This window comes from Sminthopsis crassicaudata, chromosome 1, assembly GCF_048593235.1.
Source record: "Sminthopsis crassicaudata isolate SCR6 chromosome 1, ASM4859323v1, whole genome shotgun sequence".
Classification (NCBI taxonomy): domain Eukaryota; kingdom Metazoa; phylum Chordata; class Mammalia; order Dasyuromorphia; family Dasyuridae; genus Sminthopsis; species Sminthopsis crassicaudata.
The window spans coordinates 44,513,059-44,527,783 of NC_133617.1; the positions used below are offsets into that span (position 1 = coordinate 44,513,059).

Sequence of the window (14,725 nt, forward strand, 5' to 3'; positions counted from 1 at the left end):
TTTTAAAAATTGCATTTTGACATGGAAGATTAACTGCACTGGGTCTGGATGCCACCTGCCATCGCTGGATTGTGAGGCTTGGGAGAGGATGAGCATTCTGGGACTGAAGAGCAGGGCAAGGGAAATGTAGTGGGGTGGGGGAAAAGGACTGAGGTTCTGGCCATTACAAGCATCAGGGCTGGGAAAACTGCCTGCAAAAGAGGACTTAAATAAACGCAATGACTGGGGCAAAGACCCTGAATTTGCAGAATATCCGATTTGGACTAGGTTGGGTTTAAAACACAGAACAGAAAGATGAGCCTCCAATCAGGACCTTTTCAGAAAACTCTGGACCAAATCCCAACTACATTGGGAGAACATAACCTTTTATTTTGTGTTTGACCTCTCTGGCAAAAGACCAGATGCTTTTGTAAGTAAAAATAAAAGAAACCTCAGCTCCCAGAGCCTAGGTCGGGGGAGTTATTGGCAAATGCTCCTGAGCAAAGCACTCTGTGCTCATCAGTTCTGGAATCCAGAGGACCCGGCACTCAGCATTTATTGGGCCAGTGTGTGTGTGTGTGTGTGTGGGGGGGCAATTCACTTTGGACCCAAACTCCTCGAACAGGGTAAAACATATATATTTTTTTCACATGTTTTTAGCTGCCAGAAGTTGACCAAATAACAGAATCACAATTCTCCTTTTTCTTCCCTCTCTCCCATATTCTTTTTCTTTTTTCTCCTCCTCCTTTTCTTCCTTTTCCTCTTCCTTTTCTTCTTTTCTATTTCTCTTTCCTCTTCCTTTTCCTCTTTCCATTCTTCTCTTCCTCTATAGACTCCTTTCCAACCCTTCTTTTCTTTTTCTTCTTCCTCCATTTCTCTTTTCTCCTCTCTCTCCTTCTCTTTCTTTCTCTCCTCTTTTTTTCTCTCCATTCTTTTCTCCCTCATCCTCTGCAGCCTCCTTTCCCATCTCCTTCTTTTTTCTTCTTCCTCCTTTCCCTTTTTCTCATTCTTTTCCCCCTTTTAATCCTTTTTTTCTCATCCTTTCCTTTTTCTCTATTTTCCCATTCCTTCTTACTAATCCTCTTCCATATTTTCCTCCTCTTTCTTTCCTTCTCATTCTCCTTTCCTTTTTCATCATTCTTTTCCTTTTCCCTTTTTTCCTCCCATCCCTTGCTCTTCCTCTTTTTTCTCCTTATTTTCTATAGTTTCTCTTTTTCTCATTTTCTTTTGTTCTTTTCCTTCCCCCTTTTCTCTTTTTTACTTTCTTTTCCTTTTCCATTTCTATTTATATCCCTTTTCTTTTTCTGAATTTTCTTTTTTCTCCTTCAATTATTAAAATGGAAGAAATACTTAATGCCTCATCTAGGAACCTAGCCTCATACACTGTGAATTCTGCAGCCCTGAATAATGACTTCATCTTTATTCTGTTTTTTTTTTTCCATTAGAAATGCAAAAATCTGATAACAGAATCTAACTTCTTTCCAAGCATACCTGGGCAGGGGGAAGGGGAAGAGAATCAAACAAAAGTCCCCTAACTAAGGTTTCCTTGAGAGAAAGAACAAATGTCCTGCAGATAAGTGTGGCTACAATCCAAGGAACCCTCCACTTTGAGAAAAGGACTCAGAATAATTTCCTCTCCCAGTGTTTCTCTGTGCTTCCACTAATCTGGATGAGAGGAACAGGATATAATTCTTAGCAGCTCAGGAAACTATAAATTGCTTGCACCCAAAGTACAATACCTAGAGATACACAGGCAAGTCTCAGCAGCTGCAGTGCCTGAGCAGGTCTATAGAGAACTCCATCCCTTGAGCTCTTCTGCTTCCCTGCTGTGAGACAATTTTATTTGTGAATCTGTTGGACTACAGAAATGGCCTACAAATACGATGATGCATGCAAGGCCATGTTATCCTCCAGGAGAAGGGCAGTATATTTAGAAATCTTTGGTTCCCATTGTGAAAGCTTACCAGCCAGTGTTGAATTCCACATGAGCATCAAAGAAACCCACAATCGGAGAGGTTGCTGCTTTCCAGCCCTGGATCCGAGCTCGGATGAGCCCTTCCCTCTTGGTATTGCGGACTATTTTCACCAGCCCTGGGTACCTCTTATTTACATACTGGTCCAGATTAAATTTCAGCTCCACTGTAAAAAGAGCAGATCAACGGAGCTCTAAGTTAAGGAAGTTGGAGATAGTAAATCCCTTCTGAACAGCTGTGTCAGTGGAAGAATGAGGCAATGAAATCCAAGCCAGTGCAATATCATACGATACAACATGGTGTATTATAGTATGATGCAACCCTTTTTTTGTTTTGTTTTTCATTTAATACAATGCAACATTACAAGGATTGCTTAAGTCTTTGTTATGTTCACAGCACAGAGTCTGGTAGAGCATGACTGACTTGTCACTTTCCCCTAGAAGCCTTCCTGGATTATCCTTGCCCCTAACATTATTAAAGGAAATAGCACTGCATAGCAGATAAGAGACCTGAAAACCAGCAAGACCTGAGTTCAAGCCTCATCTATGATACAGGTTGTCTGTGTGACTCTGAGCAACTCACTTAACCTCTGTCTAGGCAATTCTGTAAGACATTAATTTGTAGAGAAGGTGACAATCTGCATGGGCAGAAAGAATGTCCTCACTTGGAAGTTTCTAAAACAGTAAAATCCCAGATCCAGTCCTTAAGTTTACTAGGAACTCTCCCTTATTCTCCATCCCTTCAACATTCTCATCTTCAGTTTGTACAATGATAACATCTAGAATTTAATAGATAATAGTCTTCTAGGCTTTTCCAAAAGCTCTGAGTTCAAATCCTACCTCTTACAGCTACTAGCTGTGTGACTGTAAGTCATTTAACTTCGACATGCTTCAAGCATCAACTTAAGCTTATTAAGAATAGTGTCCAGCTAATAATATATATATAATCCTGAGGAGACAGTAATGAATGTCTCTGACATGAATTCCCACAGCCTTTGTGCACATGGGTAATAATAGTACACATTAAATGGTTTGTCTGAGGTCACATAGCCTTAATATAAATGGCACATATGGCTTGGATTCATAGTAGCATCATTTCATAAATGTCTAATCTATCTTTTCTAAATGGAAGATGAGATACCCAAAGGCACGAATAATGTCTTCTGAGCCTCCTATCTCCTCCCCAGTGTAGAGAAGCAAGGACTCAGTACTGTTTGGGCCCTTTGATAAAGGCTTGTTAAACGCACAGAGATTCAAGATCTCACAGAGTTAAAATTTGGAAGGGATACTAGTGCTGTCCGTTTGAGATTGGGTATTTAACTCAAAGAGGTTTTTAAGTTGGAAAGATTGTAGGATTTAGGGCAAGATATCATCTTCTTGGTCATTTAGACCAACCATTCTGGTTTTATAGATGAGGAAACTCAGATAAAAGACTGGTGATTAACTTGAAGTCAAACAGCTTGCAAGTATCATAGCTGAAACTTGAACTTAATTCAATTTAACAAACATTTCTACCTGATCCAGACTTCATATTCCAAATCCAGACCTCGTATTCCAAATCCAGTGCCATTTAGGAGCCTTTTTGCCCAATATTTTCATTTTATAGATAAAGAAATGAAGCTCAGGAAAAGCCCCACAGTTTTGGCAAAACTAGCACAAGAACCTCATTCCAGTCCAGTGCTTTTTTTCACATTTGGAAGACAGTTTTTGCATTTATCTAACATCAAGGAATGCTCTGTTTAGCTGCCTCTTCTAATGTGCCCCAGATGAAGGACAGCTCAAGTTACTGAGATGAACAATGAAGAGGAGCCCAGCCGAGCCTGTGGAGAGCCATAGTGAAGACCTGGGATGCCTCCACCCATTTTTGAGACTTTCCTCTTGGCCTGAACCCAGTGGTATCTGAGTGGGAAAAGTCCTAGGGATTTATAATGTGACCTTCACACCGTAGGACTGTACAACCATGAGAAAGAAAGCCAAAAGCCCACTGCTTGCCGTCCCCAGGCTCACCATTATCACTGTTGTCATCCACCAGGATGATCTCTTTGAGCAGGTGAGATGGGGTATGGTTGACAACACTGTGAACTGAACGAAGGATCACCGATAGAGCTTCATTGACAAAAATGAAGACCACAGAGATCTGGGGCAGGTCCTCAGAATACATCATGTGTTTGCACCTAAAGAAGACAAGGTGGGGAGGGGAGGAGATAAAAGGATCATAGATTTAGAGAGATCATCCTAGAGTAACCCCATCATTTTACAGAGGAGGCAACTGAGGCTCAGAAAGTTTAAATGAATGGTCCAAAATCACACAGCCTGCATGTCTGGGAAATCAGAGGCATAAAGCTGGAAAGAACCTTAGACAAAATCTAATACAACTCCTTCATTTCACAAAGAGTTTAAATGAAACTTTGGAAAGAATAATAGCTTCACTAAAGTCACACAGGTAGCAAGTAATAGAGGCAGGGTTTGAATCCAGACCCTGAAACTCCAAATCCTTTGGAAAGAGTAATAATTTCACCAAAGTCACAAAGGTAGCAAATAGTAGTCAGCATTTGAACCCAGACCCTGAAACTCCAAATTCAAATCTCTTTTTCATGTATCCATTCTCTTATTATTTATATAGCATTTGAGTGTGTATGGTTTCTTCACACCCCTTCCTATTCGTCTGAATGGCATCCACAATGATCATTACTCTTGGCTAGTTCAGTGGGTAGAATGCCTAGTGGACCTGGCGTCAGGAAGACTCATCTTCCTGAGTTTGGATATGGCCTCTGACACTTATAGTCTATGTGACCCTGGACAAGTCACTTAAGCCCATTTGCCTCAGTTTCCTCATCTGTAAAATGTGTTGGAGAAAGAAATGGCAAAATACTTCAGTATCTTTGCTAAGAAAACCTAAAAGTCAGACATGAATGAAATAATGGAACAAAAACTTGGCTCCATCCTAAGTACTGGGGAGATATGAGGAGAAGGAAGGAAGAATTGTTTTACTGCTGGGTCCCTGTCCCCAGGAAACTTGCTACTACTTCAATAATCTGACACAGATGGAAACTCTTCTATGACTGAAGGGACAGACTTGGAAAGTTGTTTGGGAGTAGAAAATTAGTCTTTCTGAGGCAACTAGGTAATGAGTATTTACAACCTTGGGTAAGTTGATCCTTCCATGCCAGAATTACAGCCTTGGAAGTCATTCTATCTTGGGAAGACCTCCCAGAATGCTTCATCTACTTGCACAGACTTCAAGAACTCAGGAACACCTACATAATATACACCAATCAATAAATATTTATTAAGTGCCTGTTTTATACCAGGCACTAGACTTAAGGGACCCTAGGCAAGTTATCTGAGTGTCCCAAACCCCTAAGCCAATAAATCATCAAGGGGGTATTACAGATGTACTTTATCCAGGACACCCTTTTTTCTTTCCCCCAAAATGCCTAGTGCTATTCTATGTGCTGAGATAAAATAGCAAGGACCATAGGATCATAGACTTTGAGCTAGGAGAGGTGCTGGTCCAATCTCCATATTTTACAAATGAGGAAACTAAGATCCAGAGAACTTTAGTGACTTGCTTTGAGTCACAAAGGGTGATCACTTCTGATGACAAACATTTCCTCCTTCTTGAAAATCTTTATATTTACTTTTGTAAATAGTTAATATTTGGTCATCTGTAGACAATTTGTTCCCCCTAGTAGAAAGTGAGATCCTAGAAGATTGAGACTTTTATTTCTATCTAAGGTTCCAGTCTTTATACATAATAGGCATTTCATTGAATGAAAGTAGATCCTGCCTTTGGGGAGCTTACATTCTCCTGCAATTGTACTTAAATAACACAAAAGATTTTATAAGGTAGGGTAAAATCAATGAGAGCCAGTGTGATAGAGTAGATAGAGAGATGTGGTGTTAGGGCTACCAAGATCTGGATTCAAGTAGCTTTGACACATTTGGTCTAGGCAACTTGGTAGAGAAAGGGTTTCCTCTCCTGAGAGTTCCTTATGCTGATGAACTCTTAGTTTCAAGCAAGACTCTATCCTATGAATGGTGCAGATGAGTAACTAGAGTTACTAGTGTAACTAGTAGAATGCTAGAGTTCTGAGGAGTGACAAAATAAAGGGTTATAGGCCTAGAGTTGTTAGATTGAAGAAGTCATTTAGCCATACTCTTTTATTTCTTGTCATTGTACACTAAAGTGATCTGGAAAATTCATGAAAGAGCCAAGATTTTATCCAAATTTTGAAGGATTGGGAGGAAATGGAGAGCTAGAGGGAAAGGAGGCGGTTACAGGTATAATGAATAGAAACATGGGGTCAGGACACCATAAGGCAAATTGAGGACTAACTTGTTCAGTCTGGTGGGACTTTAGGGCATTTGGATAATGACCTTAGGTAAAGGAGTCATGGTGGAGTGGTAGAGAGAGAGCCAATCTTGGTGTCAAGAAGAACTGGTGCATTATTCCTGCCTTGGAAACTTTCCACTTGTTTGACCACTGTAATAATAGTAACAGAATGGAAGCTCCTTGAAAGCAAAGACTATCTCATTTTTTGCATTTTCATTTACAGGGCCTGGATGCAAATGCATATTGACTGACCATTAGCTTCTAAACTCTTAGACCCCTAACCTCTAGTGCCTTAGGTAACCAAGACTCTCTTTTGTCTTTCTCTTCATGTCTCTGTATCTGTGTGTCTCTCTCTCTGATTCTCTCTCTCCCTTCCTCCCTCCCTCCCTTCTTCCCCATCAGTGAAGTCAGCTTCCAAATTAGGAGTTCCTCATACCAATGAGATCATTGTTCTAGATGAGAGGAGAAAGAAAGAAAATGAGACAGAGACATACACAGAAAGAGACACGCATAAAGAGAGACAGACCAAAAGAGAGAGAGAGAAGAAGAGAAACACACACACACACACACACACACACACACACACACACAGAAATACAGACAGAAAGAGATACAGACAGAGAGACAGAGTGAGACAAAGAGGCAGAGACAGAGATGTATAGAGAGAGACAGAGACACACACACAGATTGAGAGAGAAAGAGGAAGGAGAAACTTAGAGATAGAGAGAGACAGAAAGAGACAGAGACAGAGAGTGACAGAGAGAGAGAGAGAGAGAGAGAGAGAGAGAGAGAGAGAGAGAGAGACAGAGAGACAGAGAGAGAGACAGAGAGAGAGACAGAGAGAAAGGAGAGAGAGGATCAAAGACTAAATGATTAATATTTAAGTAATGCTTTGAAACTTAAGAAAATACACACATTAACTCATTTTATCATCTCAACACTCAGTAAGGTGGGCACTAGACTTAATTGTGATTATTTCCATTTCAGTCAGCTAGATGACTCAGTGGCTAGAGCACTAGCCAATCACTTAGCATATTCCCTGCTATGTGCTAGGTACTGGATAAATATTTATCCCCTTCCCTTTCCCTGTAGTAGAAGGATTTGCCTTTGAATTCAGCCCTAGATACTTATTAGCTGTGCTACTCTGGGAAAATAACAATCTCTGTCTGCCTCAGTATCTTTAACTGTAAAATGGAGATTCTAATAGCACTTACCTTCCTGTGCTGTTATGAAGATCAAATAAGATAATTTTTTGTAAAGTGCTCAATACTGTGCCATGTGGTGGGCATTTAGTAAATGTTTGTTTTCTTCCTTCTTGTTTTTATAGAAGGGCAGTGTGGCCTGGCAAATAGAGATTTGGGAGACTTGGGTTTGTGTTCTGTCTCTCTGTCAGCTATGTGACTCTGGGCAAGTCCCTTGATCTTTCAGTTTACAAAGAAGTTGCAGATAAGGCACTGAATTGGATAGAAAATTTTCCTTACTGGGAGTTTCTTAAAGCTTGGCTCAGGAGTAATTTTTTCTACCAAATCTCAATCCCCCCAGATGTCAGTGATTTTTCCTTTCTCAAATTATGGTGTATGTCCTTATCTATGTGCAGGTTATAGCTCCCTAAACAGACAATAAACTCCCTGAGGGCAGGTATTGTTTTTTCTTCATATTTCCCCGGAAAAGCTGGGGCATAGGAGATGATTTCAAAGTACTTATTTGATTGTCCTAAAATAGAAAAACCTGGTAGAGAAGATATTCCATAAAAACAACAGGGTTAGGAGGAAAACATTTTAAATATCAGCCTTCATCAGGGCCTCGGTAGGAAAGCAGTAGGGATTTCTCAGTGCTCACTTGCTGGCTTTAAAATTAACTCAAACCTGTTTAATTAGAAGTGTGCCCTCATTCCCTCAGTACACACCCCAGGTTTCCATGGCAACCATGGAGCTGCCCAGCCAGCCCCAGCTCATGCCAGCCTCTGTCTCCCTTGCCCTCTCTCATTAGAGCTGATGACCCGGTTATCCAACATTTCTGCATAATCATTTTCCTCCCACCTCCCTAAAGCAGTGATGCTCAGGGGTCTCCTCTTTGACAACAGGGAGACTTCTATGATGAGTTTCTAAATAGCACAGAAGAGAGGAATCTATATTCTGGCCAAAGTTGCTGTTGGAGAAGGGGAGAGAGTAGAAGAGAAAGGAGGAGGAGAGGAAGAGGGAGGAGGGGGAAGAAAAGGAGGAAGGGGAAAAGGAGGATGAAAGGAGAAAAAGGAGGAGGGAGTGAAGATGAGGAGGAGTCTGCAAAGTCTGAGTCCAATCCTTGATGTCCTCTGCTCACCTTCCCAGTAGGACACACAGGTGTCCCCTAAAAATAGGCTGGCACCTGCAGAATCAGACCGCCCCATCAGCTGGGCCCTACCTCAGCTATTTGGAAGTTTGTCTATGGGTTTAATTCACTTGCATTTCTCATTTTAACACAAAATATTATGCCTGCCTTCTCAGGTTGGTAAGAATCTGTCTTCTCTTTCCTAATCTGCTTGTCCATAACTGGGAAGCCTCTGAGCTTCCTTGGTGGCTCAAAGGGGACCATTCAGAGCTCAAGGCTCAGGCTGTCCTTGGGCTGAGTGGGTGGTGATTTTGTGGGAGTAATGGGTTTAGAGCCAGGAGACCTAGGCTTAAATCCCTTGCCTTTGACAAATTCATTCCCTTCACAGCAGCAAATTTTTATTAAATATCAACTATATATCAGGTACTATGTTTGGACTTGGGGATGTAGAGTTAAAAAAAAATCAAATGGTCCCTGAACTCAAGGACCTTACATTCTCCTTGGGGTAATGTGTGCAAAAGAATCCAATGTATGTAGTCCAGGGAAAAGATCACTGCTTTTCAGACATACAGATTCTGGGTTTTTTCCTAGCTTGGCTCTATGAACTTCTATGTTGATATTAAAATATATACCAAAGTAATTTCAAAAGGGAAAGAATGTTGATAATCAGAGGGTTCCAGAAAGCCCCTCTTAGAAACAGTTTCTTGATTTTTAAAATGAAGAAATCAGACTTCATGACCCTTTTAAAACTCCTTCAAGTCTGAAAGCTATTATGCTAGACTTTTGAAATGAAATCTACTTTTTGGCATAGGAAATCAAGGACTACTCATTCTGTTTCCTTTAAAATTTTAGCAATACGCCTTTCTAATAGCTCTTCTTGTTCTTGTTCTTCTCCTTTTCATCCTTCTTCCTCTTATTCCTGTTCATGTTCTTTTCCTTGTATGTTCTTGTTCCTGTTCTTTTTCTTGTACTTCTTTTATTCTCTTTACTCTCCCCTCCTTCTTCTTCTTCTTCTTGTTCTCCTCCTTTTTCTCCTCCTTCCCCTTCCCTTTCTATTTGTCCTTCTCTTTTACCTTCTCATTTCTTTTCCCCTCCTCCCTTTTGTTTATCTTCCTCATCTTCGTTCTCCTCTTTCTCCTCCTTTTGCTCTTCCAGATGAATATTGTTAATTTTTTTTTAGTTCTATCAAATAATTTTTGGTAGTTTGATTGGTGTGGCATTGAGTAAGTAAATTGATTTAGGTAGAATTGCCATTTTCATTATAATGGCTTGGCCTACCCATAAGCAATTAATATGTTTCCAATTGCTTACATATGACTTTATTTGTGTGAAAAGTGTTTTGTAATTGTGCTCATTTAATTTCTAGATTTTTTTTTTGCTGGTAGACTCCTAAGTATTTTATATTGTTTACAGTTATTTTAGATATAGTTTTTCTTTCTATTTCTTGCTGCTGGAGTTTCTTGATAATATAAAGAAATGCTAATGATTTATGTGGATTTATCTTATATTCTTCAACTTTACTAAAGTTGTTAACTATTTCCTGTAATTTTTAAGTTTATGCTCTAAGGTTCTCTAAGTATAGTATCATATCATCTGCAAAAAAGCCCAATAGTTTTATTTTCTCATTGCCTATTTTAATTCCTTCAATTTTTTTTTTCTATAGCTGTAGCTATAGATAACATTTCTAGTACTGTAATGAATAATAGTGTTGGTAACGAGGGATGGTTGCTCCATCCCTGATCTCATTGGGAAGACTTCTCTAGCTTACCCTCATTATAGATAATGCTTGTTGATGTTTTTATATAAATACTCCTTATCATTTTAAGAAACAGTCCCTTTATTCCTATGCTTGGTAGTGTTTTTAAATAAGAATAGGTACTGTATTTTGTCAAAAGCTTTTTCAGCATCTATTAATATAATCATATGATTTCTGTTGGTTTTGTTATTGATATGGTCAATTATGTTGATAGTTTTTCTAATATTGAGCCAACTCTACATTCTTGGTATAAAGGTCATACTATATAATCCTAGTGATACACACACATGCGCCCCCTCCCCCCCCACACAAATACACAAACACACACAGACATTGCTGTAATCATTTTTTAAGTATTTTGTTTAATATTCATTAGGGAAATTGGTTTATAATTTCATTTCTCCATTTTAACTCTTCCTGGTTTAGGTATCAGTACCATATTTGTATCATGAAAGGAATTTGGTATGATTCCTTCTTTGCCTTTTTTCCTCCAAATAGTTTACATAGTATTAGAATAGAATGTTTTTTAAATTTTGATAAAATTCACTTGTGAACCCATCTGAATCTGGGGATTTTTTTTCTTAGGGAGTTCATTAATGGTTTCTTCAATTTCTTTTTCAAAGAAAAGGTTTTTTTAGACATTATGTTTTTTGATTTGTTGATATAGGTGATTTGTATTTTAGTAAATATTCATCAATTTTGTTCAGATTGTCAGATTTATTTGTGTATAATTGAGCAAAATATTTTCTAATGATGCTTTAATTTCTTCTTCATTGATGGTGATTTCACCCTTTTCATGTTTGATATGGAATATTTAGTTTACTTCTTTCATTTAAAAAATAAAATTAACTAATGGCTTATTTTTCTCATTGGTTTTTTCATAAAACCAGCTCCTAGATTTATATGCTACCCAGTGTGTTTGTTATTGTTGTTTTACTTTCAGTCAAATTTACTTTCTTTTTTATTAAAGCTTTTTATTTTTCAAAACATATGTATGGATAATTCTTCAACATTAATCCTTGCAAAACCTTGTGTTCCAATTTCCCCCCTTGTCTCACTTCCTCCCTTAGATGATAAGTAGTTCAATAGCTAAACATGGTAGACATATGTTAACTCCAATGCATGCATACATGTTTATACAATTATTTTACTGCACAAGAAAAATCAAATAAAGTGAGAAAAATGAGAAAAAAAATAAAATGCCAGCAAACAACAAAAAGAGTGAAAATGCTATGTTGTAAACCATAATCAGTTTCCACAGTCCTCTTTCTGGGTGTAGACTGCTCTCTTTATCACAAGATCATTGGAACTGGTCTGAATCATCTCATTGTTGAAGGGAGCCAAGTCCATCAGAATTGATCATCATATAATTTTATTGTTGCCATGTACAATGATCTCCTGGTTTTGCCTGTTTCACTTACCCTCAGTTCATGTAGGTCTCTCTAGGCCTCTCTGAAATAATCCTGCTGATTGTTTCTTACAGAACAATAATATTCCATAATATCTAATTTACTTTCAATTTAATTCAATTCAATTTGGTTTTCAGGATTTCCAATTTGTTTCTTAAATGGGCATTTTTAATTTGTTCTTTTTTCAAGTTTTTTTTAGTTGCATACACAATTCATCGATCTCTTCTTCCTTTCTGTCAAGGTAAGAATTTAGAGAAATAAATCTTTCCATAAATATTGTTTTAGCTATATCCCATAAATTTTGGTACATTGTCTCATTGTTGTCCTTTTTTTTTTAATGAAATTGATCATTTCTATGATTGTTCTTTGGCCCACTTATTCTTTAGGGTAAAGTAACTTAGTTTGCCATTAATTTTTAATCTGTCTTTCCACTGTCCTTTGTCAAATGTAATTTTTATTGTATTATAATCTGAAAAGAATAAATGTATTATTTCTACCCTTTCATGTTTAATTTTGAGGTTTTCATGCCCTATTACATGGTCTCATTTTGTAAAGGTGCCATATGCTGTAAGAAAATGTTATATTCCTTTCCCGTTTCCATTCAATTTTCTCCAAAGATCTGTCATATCTAACTTTTATAACATTCTATTTACCTCCTTAGTTTCTTTCTTATTTATTTTTGGTTGAATTATTGAGTTCTGAGAGGAGACAGTTGAAGTCCTGTACTAGTACTGTTTTTGCTGCTTATTTCTTCCAATAACTCCTTTAAGAATTTGGACATTATACCACTTGTTTTATATAATATATATATGTATATTATATATATATATAAATGTGTGTGTGTGTGTATATATATATATATATATATATACATATATATATATATATATATACATACACATATGTTCAGTATTGATATTGTTTCATTGTCTATGGTACCTTTTAGCAAGATGTATTTTCCATTTTTATCTCTTTTAATCAGGTCAAATTTTGTTTCTTCTTTGATATCAGGATTCTTCTGCATTTTTCAGAACTTCAGCTGAAGCATATTAGATTATGCTCTGAGTCCTTACTTTTACTCTGAGTGTGTCTCTCTGCTTCAAGAGAGTTTCCTATAAGGAAAAGTATTGTAGGATTCTGTTTTTTTGATCAACTCTACCATCTGCTTCCATTTTATGGGAGAGTTCATCCCATTCACAATCACATTTATGATTACTACTTGTGCATTTTCCTCCATCTTATTCTTTTTTCAGTTTGTTCTTTCTCTCTTCTTTTACCATTTCTCTCCCACCACTTATTGCATATATAATTCCTTATTTGAGCCAATACTGATGAATGTAAGGTTCCAGCGAAGCTCATCTTCCATCTTCCCTTCCACTGTAATAGGTCTTTTGCACCTCTTCATGTGAAATTATTTACATTCTGTCTCTTCTTTCCTCTTGCACCCAGTGTATTCCTCTTTCTAATCTAATTTTTAAAAATATTATTCCCTCAAATCCACCTTATATTCATTCTCTCTGTCTATGTAAATTCCTTAGTGCAGCATCAAACATGAGAATCCTCTGTGATACGATTTTAAGTATAAGTATCATCTTCCCATGTAGGGATATAAACAGCTTAGCTTTATGGAATCTTTTGTGTTTTCTTTTCCATTTTTATTTTCTTAGGCTTCTATTGGATCTTAATATTGGGAGTTAATTTTTTGGCTTAGTTTTGGTTTTCTCCTTATAAAAGCTCAAAATCCTATTTCAAAGAATTACAATTTTTTTTCCTTTGATGTATTATGCTTAATTTTCTTAGGTAAGTTGTTAGGATTCTTATAAGGTGCTAAGTCACTGAAATGAATAGAAACAATAATTATCTAATTTAGCATGGTTCAGTATGATTGATCTGACTCTACAAGGAGACGTTATGGGCCAGAACTTGAAGCAAGATACTGGGTGGAATTGAGGAGACAATGGTTAAATCTAATTTAGCATTGATTTAATCCTACAACAAAATAATGGTTTCCTCTTGATATAATGATTGATGTATACTAAGTGTGGGACATATAAGCGAGAAGCTCTCAGAACTTTGGGAGAGAACTTCAGGAAACTTCAGGAGAGGAAGCTCTAGGAGATTCAGAGTCAAGATTCATTTCCACTTCTAATTTTGTGCTGGCTGGAGACATTCAGACAAGAGCTCTTGGGAACCAAGAAGAGAGGAAGGCCTCCAGAAAACTAGCTGAGCCCTAAGTGAAGGAGATAAGATTTTGGAAGAGACAATAAACGATTTGGACTTTAACTCCTGGCTGCATTTGAGATGATTATTGAAATTGAACTGAAGCCAAAGCTGCCTCCAGAAGCTCCCCAAGAAATCTGCTACTAGAGAATGATTATAATTTAGAGAACAGAACATTACAGTAAGTGATTCTTGTTGTAGTCTTGTTTCCTTTGCCTTCCAAAATATCATGTTTCTTGACCTCTGATCTTTTTCTGCCAAAATTCTGATTGTGACTTCCTAATATTTTAAGTATTTCTTTCTGTCCACCATATTATTTCCACCTTGATTTAATATTTATAAAATGTGGTTACAAAATCTGGAATTTTTATTTTGAGATCTCTTTCCTGAGGTAATTGGTGAGTTGTTTTAATGCCTATTTTTGCTCTTTGGTTCCAAGTCATCAGGATAGTTTTCTTTGATAATTTCTTAAAAGATGCTATCCAGGGCCTCATTTTGATTAATCCAATAATTCTGACATTGCATCTCTTGAATTTATTTTCCAGGTCAGCTTTTTTTTTTTTTTATTTTCTTCCATTTTTTTATTTTTTGAATTGTTTTGAATGCTTCTTGATGTCTCACACAGTCATTAATTTCCATCTATCTAATCCTAATTTTTAATGTGTTGTTTTCTTCAATTAGCTTTTATACTTTCTTTTCCATTTGATCAGTTGTCTTCTTTAATGAGTTATTTTCTTCAATGGATC

At 37.3% G+C, this 14,725-nt stretch overlaps 1 protein-coding gene across 3 annotated transcripts in view; it reads right to left on the minus strand.

Annotated features, from left to right (window-relative positions):
- GALNT9 (polypeptide N-acetylgalactosaminyltransferase 9) overlaps positions 1 to 14,725 on the minus strand; it is a 282,033-nt gene that overhangs the window by 142,934 nt on the left and 124,374 nt on the right. For 2 of the 3 annotated variants that reach the window (XM_074299933.1, XM_074299944.1), the window contains 2 exons: positions 3,959 to 4,125; positions 1,944 to 2,118 (listed from right to left, as the gene is read on the minus strand). In XM_074299933.1, coding sequence (XP_074156034.1) covers positions 1,944 to 2,118; positions 3,959 to 4,125 — 342 coding nt within the window. The remainder of the gene's footprint in view (positions 1 to 1,943; positions 2,119 to 3,958; positions 4,126 to 14,725) is intronic. The other variant, XM_074299953.1, reaches the window with a different exon arrangement.